The 13496-nt window shown below is 58.9% G+C and overlaps 1 protein-coding gene across 1 annotated transcript in view; it reads right to left on the minus strand.

Annotated features, from left to right (window-relative positions):
- HSPBP1 (HSPA (Hsp70) binding protein 1) overlaps positions 1-8769 on the minus strand; it is a 9949-nt gene extending 1180 nt beyond the window's left edge. The window contains 7 exon segments of the mRNA XM_007957291.1: positions 15-126; positions 1953-2049; positions 2212-2367; positions 4406-4630; positions 6893-7097; positions 8426-8679; positions 8682-8769. Coding sequence (XP_007955482.1) covers positions 15-126; positions 1953-2049; positions 2212-2367; positions 4406-4630; positions 6893-7097; positions 8426-8679; positions 8682-8769 — 1137 coding nt within the window.
- Between the last annotated feature and the right edge of the window lie 4727 nt (positions 8770-13496).

The following is a 13496-nucleotide window of genomic DNA, read 5'->3' on the forward strand; positions in this document are numbered from 1 at the left end:
GCTCCGCCCCGCACCTGGTACTCCTCGTGGCGCTGCAGCAGCTGGCAGCGGTGTCGCAGCAGCTCCTCCAGGCCCAGCTGTGGCTCGCGGCACTCCCGCACGCCCTGGGGGAAGTCCGTCACCAGGCTGCGGGGACAGAGGCCCTTGGTCCTACTCCCTACACATGGGCTCCTGGACTCTCGCCGTCCACCCCGCCCCACGACCGCGGGAGCCTGGGCAAGCCAAAGCCCCACGTGCGGCCTCAGTTTCCCTTCCTGCAAACCAAGCCCAAACCGGTTCCGACGGCCGCCTCTGACGCTAGGGTCCCTCCCGGGGGTGTCAGAGAGAACTGTCCTCTGAGGGGTTTTCTGTGGCTGGTTTTTGGGGAATGGACCGGGCCTCTCTTCCGAGGGGCCTCGAGGTGGATGTGAACTCCCAGCCTTTCTGCTGGCAGCTCAGCACTTAACCATTGGAACCACCCAGGGACTCGAACCCAGAACTTCCCCGAAACACCAAGCCAGTTGATGTGGAGTTGAGCCCAACTCACGGCACCCCAAGTGTCAGAGCAGAGCTGTACTGCAGGGTTCTCAGCAGCTGATTCTGGGGACGCTGACGGCCAGGCCTTTCCTCCAAGGCACCTCTGTATGGCTTGACCCTCGGACCTTCGGGCCAGCAGCCAGCGTGGTAACTGTCCCACCCAATGACTCATCAAAAAAGGGAGCACTAATCCCTCCAGCCCAGTGACGGGTGGGACTGGCACAGAACGGGACACTGTCAGCTTTTCCCCTGCTCAGCCCCTTCACACTGGCTTTGCTCAGGGACACGGAGGCACTTGTGAGGAGGCCAGGGCAGCAGGGCTGAGCGCTTGGCTGCCACCAAACCAGCCGGCAGCTGCTCCAGGAGAGCAACGTGGCGGTCGGCGTCCTGAGCACAGCTTTGACAGCCCCGTAGGCACGGTGACGTGGAACAGACGCGACGGGCAGCAGGTGTGGTTTGAGCTTTGCTTCCATAAAGATGGGAGCTCTGGTGGCATAGTGCCTAAGGGATTTGACTGCTAACCAGAAGGCTGGCAGTTCAAACCCACCAGCCACTCCTTGGAAGGAAGATTGGGCCATCTACTTCTCTAGGGATACTGGCTCGGAAGCCCAAGGAGGGGCTGTTATGACCTGACTCGACAGCTACGAGTTTGGTTTGGGTTTGGTCCATAAAAATGAACCAAACCCAAACCAAACCGACTGCCGTCAAATCAACTCCGTCTCATAGCAACCCCCTCCCCTGAAACAGGGTTTCTGAGCTGTAAATCTTAACAGAAGTAGACTGCCTCGTCTTAGTCCTGCTGTGCAGCTCGTGGGTTTGAACAGCCAACCTTCTGATTAGGAGTCAAATGCCTTGGGCACTGCAGCACCAGAGTTCCTTCTGTAAAGATGACAGCCTTGGAACCCTGTGGGGCAGTTCCACTCTGTCCTCTAGGGGCGCTGTGGGTCGGAATGGACTCCGCGGCAGTGGGTGTGGCGGTCACTTTGTGTGTTGGGGGATAAGACTCCCTTGTCCCCCCTCCTCCCAGACTGCTCTGTCAGCCCCTTGTCAGGTCGCACTGGGTTGATTCCGACACAGCACTGCGCCACGGGGTTTTTAGGGCCTTTTGGAAGCAGCTTGCCCGGCCTTTTCCCCAAGGTACCTTGAGGTGTTTGAAGTTGGTTCTTAAAACAGCACAATATTCAAGGCAAACTTTACTAATAACCTAAACGGCTGACTGGGTGAAAGGCTTGAGGAATTGTGTTTGGTTTAAGATTTAAACCAAACCTTTTGTTTGGTAGTCCAACACTTTACCCGTCTGAGCGGCCCAGGCCTCCCCTACAAACGAGGAAACGTAGGCTCACGGCATCTCTCCCTATGGTGCTCCTACCTCAGGCACCCAGCCCTGGAGCCCGGGAGAGGTGGGCGCCCCACCCCGTCCCCGTGCCCCCGCTTACCTGCACAGGGCTCCGAGCACATGCTCGTGGAAGGGGCTGTGTTCTGTCCGGATGAGGGCCACCAGCTGCTGCACCATCCCCATGGAGCACAGGGTGCCTGGGGGCGGGGCTCGGCGGGTCAGGGTGCCGGCCGTGCCACCCCCACCTCGGGCCCCCTCCTTTATCCTGGGCCTTCCTTTCCCCTCGGCCTCCCCCTGCCCGCTTCTCCTGCCCTCTCCCCCCCACCCTTCATCCCCACCCCCTCCCCCCGTCCCCCCACCTTTGTGCTCGGGGTGGCCGACCAGCAGGTTCTGCAGCAGGAAGGCCGACTTGACCTTGAGCTTCTCCACCTGCTGCTGCATGGCCCGCATCAGCACCGAGAAGCCGTCCAAGCGCAGGAACTGCAGCAGCCCCGCCTCCTGCTCCCGGACCAGGCCTGGGGGCGGACAAGACGGGGTCACCACCCCCACTCCTTCATCCCTAAACAGGAACCGATGTGTTGTCGTTGCTGAGAGTACACCCAGCAGAGCACCCGCTCCAGTTGCTGCGCCTGCAGCTCCGCGACTGATGATCTCCCGGTGCGACCATTCTCCGCGCTTCCTCCCCCGTCTCACGAACTCACTGCCCCTAAGGTTCCTGCCCAGTCTTTTAAGTTGCTGCTGTCAATCTAATCCCACATAAAGCCAAAGAACCCATTGTTATCGACTGGATTCCAACTTATTAATGACTCTAGAGGACAGAGTGGAACTGCACCACAGGGTCTCCTAGGCTGTCAATCTCCATGGAAGCAAAGCCCAAACCACACCCACTGCCGTGGAGTCCATTCTGACCCACAGCGACCCTAGAGGACAGAGTGGAACTGCCCACAGGGTCTCCTAGGCTGTCAATCTTCACAGAAGCAAAGCCCAAACCACACCCACTGCCCTGGAGTTGATTCTGACCCACAGCGCCCCTAGAGGACAGAGTGAAACTGCACCACAGGGTCTCCAAGGCTGTCAATCTTCACAGAAGCAAAGCCCAAACCACACCCACTGCTGTGGAGTCCATTCCTACCCACAGCGCCCCTAGAGGACAGAGTGGAACTGCCCACAGGGTCTCCAAGGCTGTCAATCTCCATGGAAACAAAGCCCAAACCACACCCACTGCCCTGGAGTCGATTCTGACCCACAGCGCCCCTAGAGGACAGAGTGGAAACTGCACCACAGGGTCTCCAAGACTGTCATCTTGCCAGAAGTAACCACCCCATCCTTCTCCTGTGGAGCAGTGGGTGGGTTCACACTGTCTACCTTTTGTTAGCAACAAAGTGCTTACTCACCGTGCCACCAGGGCTTCTTTGAACCTGTAAAATTGGTTCTTAGAACAGCACAATATTCAGGGCACACTTCTTTACTAAGTAACCTCAACAGCTGATTGGGTGAAAGGCTGAGGAATTGTGCTTAAGATTTAAACATGATCTCCACGCAATAGTGTCGGGTCCCTCCAGGCTCCATGACTCCAGAAAGTCTGGATTCCATGAGAATTTTAAATTCTCTCGTGCGTTTCCCCCTTTGGATCAGGATTCTTCTAAGGAAATCACCCCGTCATCTTCACCACCACCTTCTACATGCTCGCGGTAGTACTCACATGCCCCAAGATCCATCTCCTTCCACATGGCCACTCTGTGGCTCTGGGTGTAACTGACAGAGTTGAGCACCTCCCCCACACTCGACGTCAGGGCTTTGTTGTCAACGTACAAAGAACCCCTCACTCCCCACTTGCCGCACTCAGACCAGTAAGAGAGCGAGTTGCTGTGGAGGTGACTTGACCCCCGGGACCCCGCGTGCATCAGGAAAGAACCGTGCTTCATGGGGCTGTCTTTCGATGGCTGGCTTTTCAGAAGATCACCAGGCCTTTCTTCCGAGATGCCTGTGGGTGGACTCAGAACTGCCAACCTTGCAGCGAGCAGCTGAGTGTTTAACTGTGCGTTAGACTCCAGGGTCACTGATGTTGTCGGATGCCACTGTGTTGACTCTGACCCAGTGACACGTGCCCCTACGAACAGCCTCGGAGGGTTTCCAGGGCTGTGACGTTTACGGGAGCAGGTAGCAAGGGCCTTCTCCCATAGAGCTGCCGGGCGGGTTCAAACCGCCCACCCTTCAGTTAGCAGCTCAGTGCATATCCACTGTACCACGAGGGCTTTCCCTGATGCTGCTAACTCCTGGACACCGGAGTGCCCCCTGCTCCGTTCCCAGCCCCCCACATGGAATCCTGACAAGTCGTCGGGGACCCTCCCTGACCCCCAAGAAGCCCTGATAGCACAGGAGTTCAACGCTTGGCTGTAACTGAAGGGTCAACGGGTCAGACACACCGTCCCCTCCCTGGGAGGAAGACTTGGTGAACTGCTCCTGTAAAGATGGCAGCTTTGGAGACCCGTGGGGCAGTTCTGTGAGCTGGGGTCACTGTGCGTGAGAACCAGCGGCACGCCCGGGACTCACAGGAGATGGCGAAGAGGGCCTTGACGCGCACCGCGTCGCAGGGGTCCCGGTCGAGCAGCCTCAGCAGCTTGCGTAGCGCCCCGAGCCCCAGCACCTGCTCCTGGATGGCCGCCACGTTCTGGCTGCACGTGCCGATGAGCTGTGCCGCCCGCCACCGCAGCCCCGCGGCGCCCGCCGCCAGGTACCGGCCCACCAGCAGGTGCATGCCCGACAGCTGGCAGAAATCTGCGGGGCAGGGAGGGGGCAGAGAGGAGCCAAGGTGAGGCTGGAGGGCAGGGCCTGGCGGCCGGCGCAGAAGCACCCAGCCAGGCGGCCCACCGAGGCCGGTGCGGCTCAAACACGGGGGTGCGGGCAGGGGGGGAATGTCTTCACTGCCAGCCTGCCGACCAAAACCTTGCGGGGCTGAGTGCAGCCAGAGGCGCCTGGGAAGGCAGGCTGGCAGTCAGCCACTGAGCACACGACAGAGCACGGCTCCGGTCTGACCCACGGGGGGCGCCGGGAATTGCAGTCACTTGGCAGCAGCGGGTTTTGTGGTTTCCCACGCTGACGGCAACCGCAGTCCGGAACAGGGCACTGCTGCTTCCACGGCTCGCGTGGAGCCTGAGTCAGCTGTCCCCACCCACCGATGGCTCCCCGGTGTGCGGGAGGTCACGGGGGAGCTGCCTGAGGTCACAGTGCTGTCCCGAGTGCCGTGCACGCCCCACCCTCTCAACGTCCACAATGAGGAAATGAAACCGAACCCACAGCCGTCGAGGAGAGTCCGACTCCCGGCCACCGGCCCCATCCCCGGCCAGCCCCCCACCCCATCCCTGTGACAGAGAACTGCCCCAGGGGCTTTCCATGACTGTTGTTGTTGTTGTTGTTGTTGTTTTTGTTACGTGCCGTCGAGTCGGCCCCGACTCATAGCGACCCCTCCTTGGGTTTCCCAGGCAGTATCACTACGGAAGTAGGATTGCACAACCTTCCTTCCGAGGAGTGGCTGGTGGGTTTGAACCGCCAGCCGTCTGGTTAGCAGGCAAGTGTCTTAGCCACTATGCTACCAGAGCTCTCTTTATTTAGGTGGCACCGTGGTTAAAGCTGCGACTGACAAGGTCAGCCGTTTGAACCCACCAGCCCTGTCTGCAGGAGAAAGATGGGACATCCACCGTGGGGGTTGGCAGCCAAGCACTTTAACCACTGCACCACCAGAGCTCCGCGCTGCTCTCGCACTCAGCAAACCAGGCCCTCCAGGTGGGTCCTGACATCGGAGTGGCGTGAGCAGCTGTGTCCTCTACGCGCAGACATGCACACGTTCACACACCTGCCAACCACGCGCCCACCAACACCTCTGTCCCGGCGCACCGTGCACAGCCCCGAGCTGACCCAGGCACACGTGTGCGTCTACGGACCATCCGTCTCGGCGGTGTGACACGGGAGCCAAGGCCCCATCTACACAGAGCGAGGGGACGGGGCTATGGAGGGTGGACAGGGAAGGGGGGGGCGGGAAGGACAAGAACATGGGTCCAACACCTGTAGCACACTCAGGCAATGGTGAAGGCAGATGGGCAAGGGGTGACAAGGACAGGGACACCGGTCGAGTACCTGTGGCACGCTTGGGCAGTGGTCCCTGCTCCCAAGCGTCTCACGCAAGCTTGGCCAAGTCAGTGAGGAGAGAGGTCCCACCCCCACCCCCCAGCACAAGGCCCTGAGCTGCTGCTGTCACTCCCACAGCAGGCCCAGCGCCAGCACGTCAGTCCCACACACGGCGGCGACCCCACGGGAGTCAGAGCAGAACCCCACTCCAGGGTCGGCTGAGGGCTGGCGTCTTGGAAGCACACGGCCAGGCCCTTCCTCCAAAGCACCTTGGAAGGGGGTCTCAGCACTCGGAGCTAACCTTCTCCGTGGGCTCCCCCCACTCAGAATGCAGACCAGAGCCTGGCCTCACCCACGAGGCCCAGCCCGTCCCAGCCCCGCCCCTCACCGCCTCCACCCTGCCGCCAGCCCCAGCCCCAGCCCCGCCCCTCACCGCCTCCACCCTGCCGCCCGCCCAGTGCTGCTCCTGCCACAGGGCCTTTGTGCTGGCTGCTCCCTCGGCTGGAACGTTGTTGTTGTTGTTGTTGTTGGGGAACAGCCACAGCAAGGTGTACCCCGATTCGCAGTTCCTCCGTGTCCAATTCAGTGACACTGATGATGTTATTCGACTCATGGCACCGGAGTCCCCCTTTTCTGAGTTTGCCTCTCCCGTTGACATAAACTCCCTGCCCCGAAGGCCCCACCTAAACCCGCCAGTTGCTGTCATCAGTCCGATCCCATACAAGTAGTTCTTAAAAGAGCCCAGCGCTCAAGGAGGTCACTCGTGCCGGCTACGGGGACACAGCGCGGAGGGGCAGGGGGTTCGGAGCCACGCTGGCTCGGGGCTGCAGGCTGGGAGGCCAGGAAGGCGGCCCGCGGTGGGCAGGGCCGAGCTGCAGCAGGGCCCGGCCGAGGCAGGAAGGGGCAGGGCCTTACCAGCAGCGTTGTCCATGTTCTCACACAGGTCGGCCAGCAGCTCCAAGGCGCCCTCGCGCTCTTGCTGGTCGGTCACCAGATCGGCCTCGCCGGCCGCAGGGGGTGTGGGCTGGGACAGCACCCGTAGGCAGCCCTTCATCTGCTCCACCTCCTCCCGCTGGCCCCGGAAGGCAGCCGACATGGCTTCCTGCAGCCACTGCCGCCTCTGAGGGCCCGGGTGGGGGGGGAAGGACCGGGAGTGAGTGAATGAATGAATGAATGGATGACAGTCAGTCATCAGCGCTAACACCTGAGAGCCGACAGTTCCTTCATCAACAGACACCTCCTGAGGGTCCAGGACTGGCCAGGTCCTTCTAGACTCCAGGGACGCAGCCCTGAGACCTGTGGGAGGCAGCACCTCGGGGCGCCCTCTCCGGTGAAGGAGCAGACGACAAACAAAATAAGCAAAATGTGTCGTGCGCAACACGGTGACGGCCGTTGTCTTGGGCCACAGCCCCTTCCGACTCAAGAGCCCTGGTGGCTCAGCGGTAAGCAGTCAGCTGAGGACCCAAAGGTCAGCGGTTTGAACCCACCCCGCAGCTCCGTGGGGGCACAGACCTGGCAATTTGCTCCTATAAAGATTACAGACTAGGAAACCCTATGGGGCGGTTCCGTCACACAGGGTCACCGTGAGTTGGAACTGACCTGAAGGCAGTAGGTTTGGATTTCTTTTTAATATTTAAATGGTTTTACGCAGCGTTCAGTACGTAGTTCGTGAAATACTATAATAAACGTTGCTATCAAGTTTCAGGGGCAGCTCTGGTGGCGCCATGGTTAAGCACCGAGCTAAGCACAAAAGTGAGCAGTTCAAACCCCTGCGCCTCAAAGCGGTTCACACAAGAAAGACCTGGGGGCCCGCTCCTGTAAAGATTATTCCCTGCAACACACTATAGACTGGATCTCCCCTATTACACAGGGTCTAAATGAGTGGGAGATCAACTGAGGCACAGAGGGGCTGTGACTTCCCCAGGGTCACACAGCCAGCAACGGGCAGAGCCCAAAGTGGAAGCCAAGCCGCGGGTGCCCTTCATGACCGCACGCGGCTCTCTTCAGGGTCCCAGCCTAGCCAACAGACAGCGTGGCCCCTCGTTAACCTGCAACCTTAGGAAACCCTGAGGAAGTACTGTTACTGTTACTGTTCCTGCAAAACAAGGAACTTAAGGCTCAATGAAGCACCCGAGGTCACACAGCTGGGTAACTGGAATCCACCTCTGTCCCGGCTCCAGAGAGCTTGCATTGAACCCCCAGGCTAGTGTGCCCCGGCCAAAACCCAGCCGCGAGTCCTGGGGCCTGTCCCCCAGCCCCTGACTACGAAGAGACCCGACCTTCAGCCTGCAAACCCCTCAGTTAACACACCTACAGCCTGCCACGCCTTCACACCTGGCCCACTGCCGGTCACCCTGGAAGAGCTCGCCTGCTGGCTCCCGCAAACCCTACTTTCCAAGACACCCCTACCCAGCCCCCTCCCCCCAGCTCGCTGGGGCCATCCTTTACCTCCTCGCTCATAGGTTCCGGAGGGGGGTCCGGCTCCTCGGAGCCCGCCGTGATGGCCATCTGCAGCAGACCTTGGAGGCTGCGTGGGGGCAGAGGATTGTTGCCCGAGCCCCCGGCCGAAGAGCCGCCGGCCCCCGTGGAGCAACTCTGGGAAGCGGGGGGCAGCGCCAGGGGGAGGCGGCCGCCCCCCGAGCCTTGATTCGCCATGGGCTGCAGGTGAAGAGGTAGGGCACGAAGTGTTGGGGAGGGGTGTCACCGCTGAGGCAGCTCGGGCGTCCTGACCGGTCGACTCCTGGGGGTCTGCTGAGGAGGTGGCGTTTTGGGGGTGCTCCGTGGCCCCCCATGACCCCTATCCACTCTGTCCACACCCCAATTGAACATAGCCCCTTTTTCTTCCTTCATACCAACAAAACCCCTGCCCAAAGCCATAAGCCCCTCCCATCTCCCTAGCAACAAGCCCCTTGCCCTATCTCCACCGCTTTCATTCCCAGCTCTTAGCAACCCCACTGCCCTGCCTCTATAGCATCAAGCCCGCTCTTTGGTCTCCTTAGCAACAAGTCTCCTCCTCCATCTCCAAATTGGGGGGCTGAAGCGGGGTAGACCTCACCTCCCAGCGCCTCAAGTCGCCGCCGCGGCTAAAGACCGAGTGGCCCGCACCTGACTCTGCTGGGCGCCGCCATCTTGGCCGGAAATACGCACGGTATCACACGGAAGTGCCCGGCGCCCCCACCTACCTTTGGGCCCGTAGGCTCTAAGCCCTTCCCACCTGACCGGATATGCACTCGGCCCCAGCCCCGCCCGCCCAGGTCCCGTCACCGCTCTTGGCCCCGCCCCAGTCATAAGCCACGCCCATTGAAAAAATAGGTCAAGCCCTGTTCTAAGCACCGCCCCTTATCGTTCACCGCCTCCTCATCCTATTTGCAAGCCTCATTGCTGCGCTGCCGTAAGCCCCGCCCACACCCATGTCACCCGCCACAGTTCTAAACGCTGCCTCTTCATCACTGTCTGACCCAGCTGCCATTTCAGGCTCCGCCCCTGTTCTAGGCCTTTCGGGCTCTCTTCGATAGGCCCCGCCTCTTCCCTAGCCCCGCCTCCTGCTTGGGGCGGTGGCCGCTCTCCGTTAACCACCTTTTCTAGGCCCCACCCTTGGGCCTCCCCTCCCAAGTCGTTTTATTTGTCTGCCTGGTCCTTGCACCCCGTTTCTCACGGTACCCTGGGGCCTCACATCCTCCCCTGGCGCGCCACACCCAACACCTAACCCTTGCAGCCTTAGGCCCATGCCGTTGCCTCTTTGGGCCTCAGTTTCCCCATTTGTCAGATGGAGTTGCCTTTCCACCCTTTCTGGACTACTTGTCACCCAGCCTTTCTGTACTACTTGTCACCCAGCCTCTCCCCCCATGAATTCTTTCCTGGGTCCGGCATTTGGGGGGTCCTCTGTGCAGCAGAGTTCTGGTGTCGTAGTGCCTCAGAAGGCTGGTGGTTCAAACCCACCAGCCAGTCCTTGGAAGGAAGGTTGGGCAATCTACTTCAGTAGTCATGTTGTTGTTGTTGTTATGTGCCCTCGAGTCGGACCGATTCATAGCGACCCCTCATTGGGTTTCTGAGGTGAAATCACTACGGAAGTAGATTGCCCCATCTTCCTTCCGAGGAGTGGCTGGTGGGTTTGAACCGCCAGCCTTCTGGTTAGCAGTCAAATGCCTTAGCCATTGTGCTACCAGTAGTGATAGTGCCTCAGAAACCCAGGGAGGGGTCGCTATGAGTAGGATCTGACTTGAACGCAGTGAGTAATGGGTTTCTATGCAGCAAACTTTGGACTCAGGTCTGTGCTGGGGGCCCTGGACTGTGGAGGGGTCTGCTCAGGGCTGAGCAGAGAAGTCCAGTTCTGGTTCTGGAAAGGAAGGCTGGGTCCTTTAGCCAAAGGCTGAGCTCAACAACGGTGGGTCTGACCTCACAAATGTACTGGCGTTAGGGTGCCATGTGCCAGGGATGGGTGTGCAGGCAGGTGGAGGGGCCCCATGGAAAATTCTTGTCGGGCGGGTGCCTGGGTGGAGGAAGAGTACCCCGTCCATATTTGGTTCCCAGGTGCTGGAAGAAATGAACACAAGCTTGTTGAGTGAAATCCAGTTGATTCGGACTCACAGCGCCCCTAGAGGACAGAATAGAACTGCCTCACAGGGTTTCCAAGAAGGAGCTTGGATAGCATAGTGGTTAAAGCACTGGCTGCTGACAAAAGGTGGAGGGTTCGAACTCACCAGCTGCTCCGCAGGAGAAAGATAAGGCAGTCTACTTCTGTAAAGATACGCACCCCTGGCAACCCTGTGGGGCCTTTCTGCTGTGTCCGACATGGAGTCGCTATAAGTCTGAATCAACTTGTCGGCAGCGGGTTTGCTTTGGGTTTGGTGGTTACTTTGGGCCACCTGGATAATCTTCTGATTTCAAACTCCTTGATGACGTCTGTCAACTCCCTTTTGCCTTGTAAGGTAACATTCACAGGTTCTGGGGATTAAGATGTGGGCATCTTGGGGGCCCTACCTACCACACCTCTGTACCGTGTGTGTGTGTGTGTGTGTGTGTGTGTACACGGGCATATGCCACGTGGCAACTGTTCTTTGTTTTGTTTTGTTGTAAAGCCCGGGACGGGCAAGTACTGTTTTGTTTTGTTTTTTCAAATACCAGTTGGCACAGGCGTTGAAACAATCCGTTGCTGTGAAGGCGATTCACCTCAGGGTGACCCCGTCTGTCTTCACAGGGTTCTTGGTGGGTGATTTTTCAGGACATCACCAAGTCTTCCGGAGCACCTCTGCTGAACTCGAACGTGCAACCTCTGGTTAGTGTCCGCCCAAGCACATCACCCGGTTGAACCACCCAGAGCCTCTGCCCAATACCTCTGGGTCCCTCACATGGAGACACGGAGGGTGACTCACTAGTCAGACAGCGGCTTGGGCTGTCCGTGGCCGGGCACAGGTGTGCAGCTGGCCTGCGGGGACGCACAGACTCCGTGGGGGGGCCCTAAGGGGCAGCTTAAGGAGACCCACTCCAGTCCGGTCAGTTCTGACTCACGGCGCCCCCATGTGTTACAAAGTACATCTTCGTTCCCTAGCGTTCCCTTGGCTGTCACCTTTAGGGCAGCAGACGGCCCCTCTTTTCTTTCATGGCCCCGCTGAGTAGGTTCAAACCGTCAACGTTTTCATAAGTAGCCAAGAGAAAACCATTTGCACCCCCCAGAACCTTGGTGGATCCAGGGGACATGTAGGAGCTCTGGTGCTGCAGTGCCTATGGCATCTGACTGCTAACCAGAAGGTTGGTGGTTCAAACCCACCAGCCACTCTGCGGAAGGAAGACTAGGAATATATAAGAATCTGCACAATACCGGAGGCCCTCAGAGGATCCCGGAAGTTTCTTGGGGGCACTGAGAACTTTGAATGGAGGTACGGAAATCGAGATGATCTCCAAGGGTAGTGCCTGGGTAGTGGGTGGCGCTGTGGCCCTGATGGTGGTGGGGGAACCATGCCCATGGAGACCCAGGTGGGGGACTTGGAGGGTCTGGGGAAACAAGATGAATCCTGGCTCAGCCATTTCCCAAATCCCGTTGCCCTCTCTGTCTCTGCTTGAATTTTCTCACTCTTTTCCTGCCCCCTTCTCCCCATCCTTCCATCTGTTCGTATCTACCCTGGTCCTTTTGCAGAACCCCCGTGGCAGCACCTCTTTATTTTATTTTTTTATTTTGTTGAAAACATGCACAGCAGGGCAGACACCCATGCACCAGTTTCTCCGTGGACGGTTCAGTGACGTTGGTTCCATTCCGCGTGTTGTCACCATCCTCGCAGTCTGTGCCCGTGGCTTTCACCACTACCGATTTCCATGAACTCCCCCGTGAACGTCCCACCTGGGCTGTAGCGTTACTGTTGGCAGGTTGATCTCACAGAAGATGCTTTAAGGGCCCAGGGCTCAAGATGACCATTCTGGTCGAGTTTAGTTAAACAGTGTTTAGAGATGACATCAGGATGCTTTGGGCTCATGGTACGAAGATTTTCTGAGCGCTGGTTTCAGAGGTCCTTCCAATCTTAACAGGTCCAGTAAGTCTGGATTCTGTAATCACTCGGAAATCTGTTCCACACTTGCCCCACTTTGATGAGGCTTCCTCCGTTGGCTAATTAATTGAAACGTTCAGTAGGGTACCAGTGTGCCCCTCTGTGTACCCGGCTTCTCCGTCTCTCCTGTCCCCATCTCCCTGGCCTGCTTTGTCTTTTTCTTCTCCCCTTTCTGTCTTCTCTATCTCTCCCGTCTCTGTCTCTCTCTGTCTCTGATCCTGTCTCCCCTGCTTTCTTTTTTCTAGGTCTCACCTATCTCTGGGTCTGTTTGTTCTCACATCTCTCTCTCCATCTGTCTCTCTCTGTTTCTCCCTCTCTGTGTCTGTCTCTCCATCCCTCTCTCTCTCTCCCCCCCGTCTCTCCCTCCCTCTCTTTCTGTCTCTGTCTCTCCCTCTCTCCCCTGTCTCTCCCTCTCTCTGTCTCTCTCCCTCTGTCTGTCTCTCTCCGTCTCTGTCTCTCCCTGTCTCTTCCTCTGTCTCTCTGTCTGTCTCTCTCCCCTCCCTCTCCCCTCTCTCTCTGTCTCTCTCCCTGTCTGTCTCTCTCAGTCTCTGTCTCTCCCTCTCTCTGTCTCTGTTTTTCTCCCTCTCTCTGTGTCTCTCCTGTCTCTCTCTCTCTCTGTCTCTCCCTGTCTCTTCCTCTGTCTCTCTCCCCTCCCCCTCCCCTCTCTCTCTGTCTCTGTCTCTCTCTCTCTACCCCCTCTCAGTCTCCCCCTCTCTGTCTGCCTCTCTTTTCCTCTGCGGCTCCTTCCCTCCTTCTGGGCCCACCTCTGCCTGGGTCTCTGCCCACTGGGCTCTCTTGGCCGAGCCCGTCTCCTGCTCTGTGTGTCCATCTCCCCAGGCCAGTCTGCTCCGCTCCGTGGCTGTCCTGCGGGCCCCGCGTGTCTCCATCCTTCCTCGGGCCTGGTCCCGCGTCCCCGCTCCGCCCGGGTCCCTCTCGGCCTCCTCCCCCGCCCGTCGCGCCGCTCCGAGGCCCGCCCCCCC

This window comes from Orycteropus afer, unplaced genomic scaffold (assembly GCF_000298275.1).
Source record: "Orycteropus afer afer isolate SDZICR_OR568_19922 unplaced genomic scaffold, OryAfe1.0 scaffold00726, whole genome shotgun sequence".
NCBI classification, from domain to species: domain Eukaryota; kingdom Metazoa; phylum Chordata; class Mammalia; order Tubulidentata; family Orycteropodidae; genus Orycteropus; species Orycteropus afer.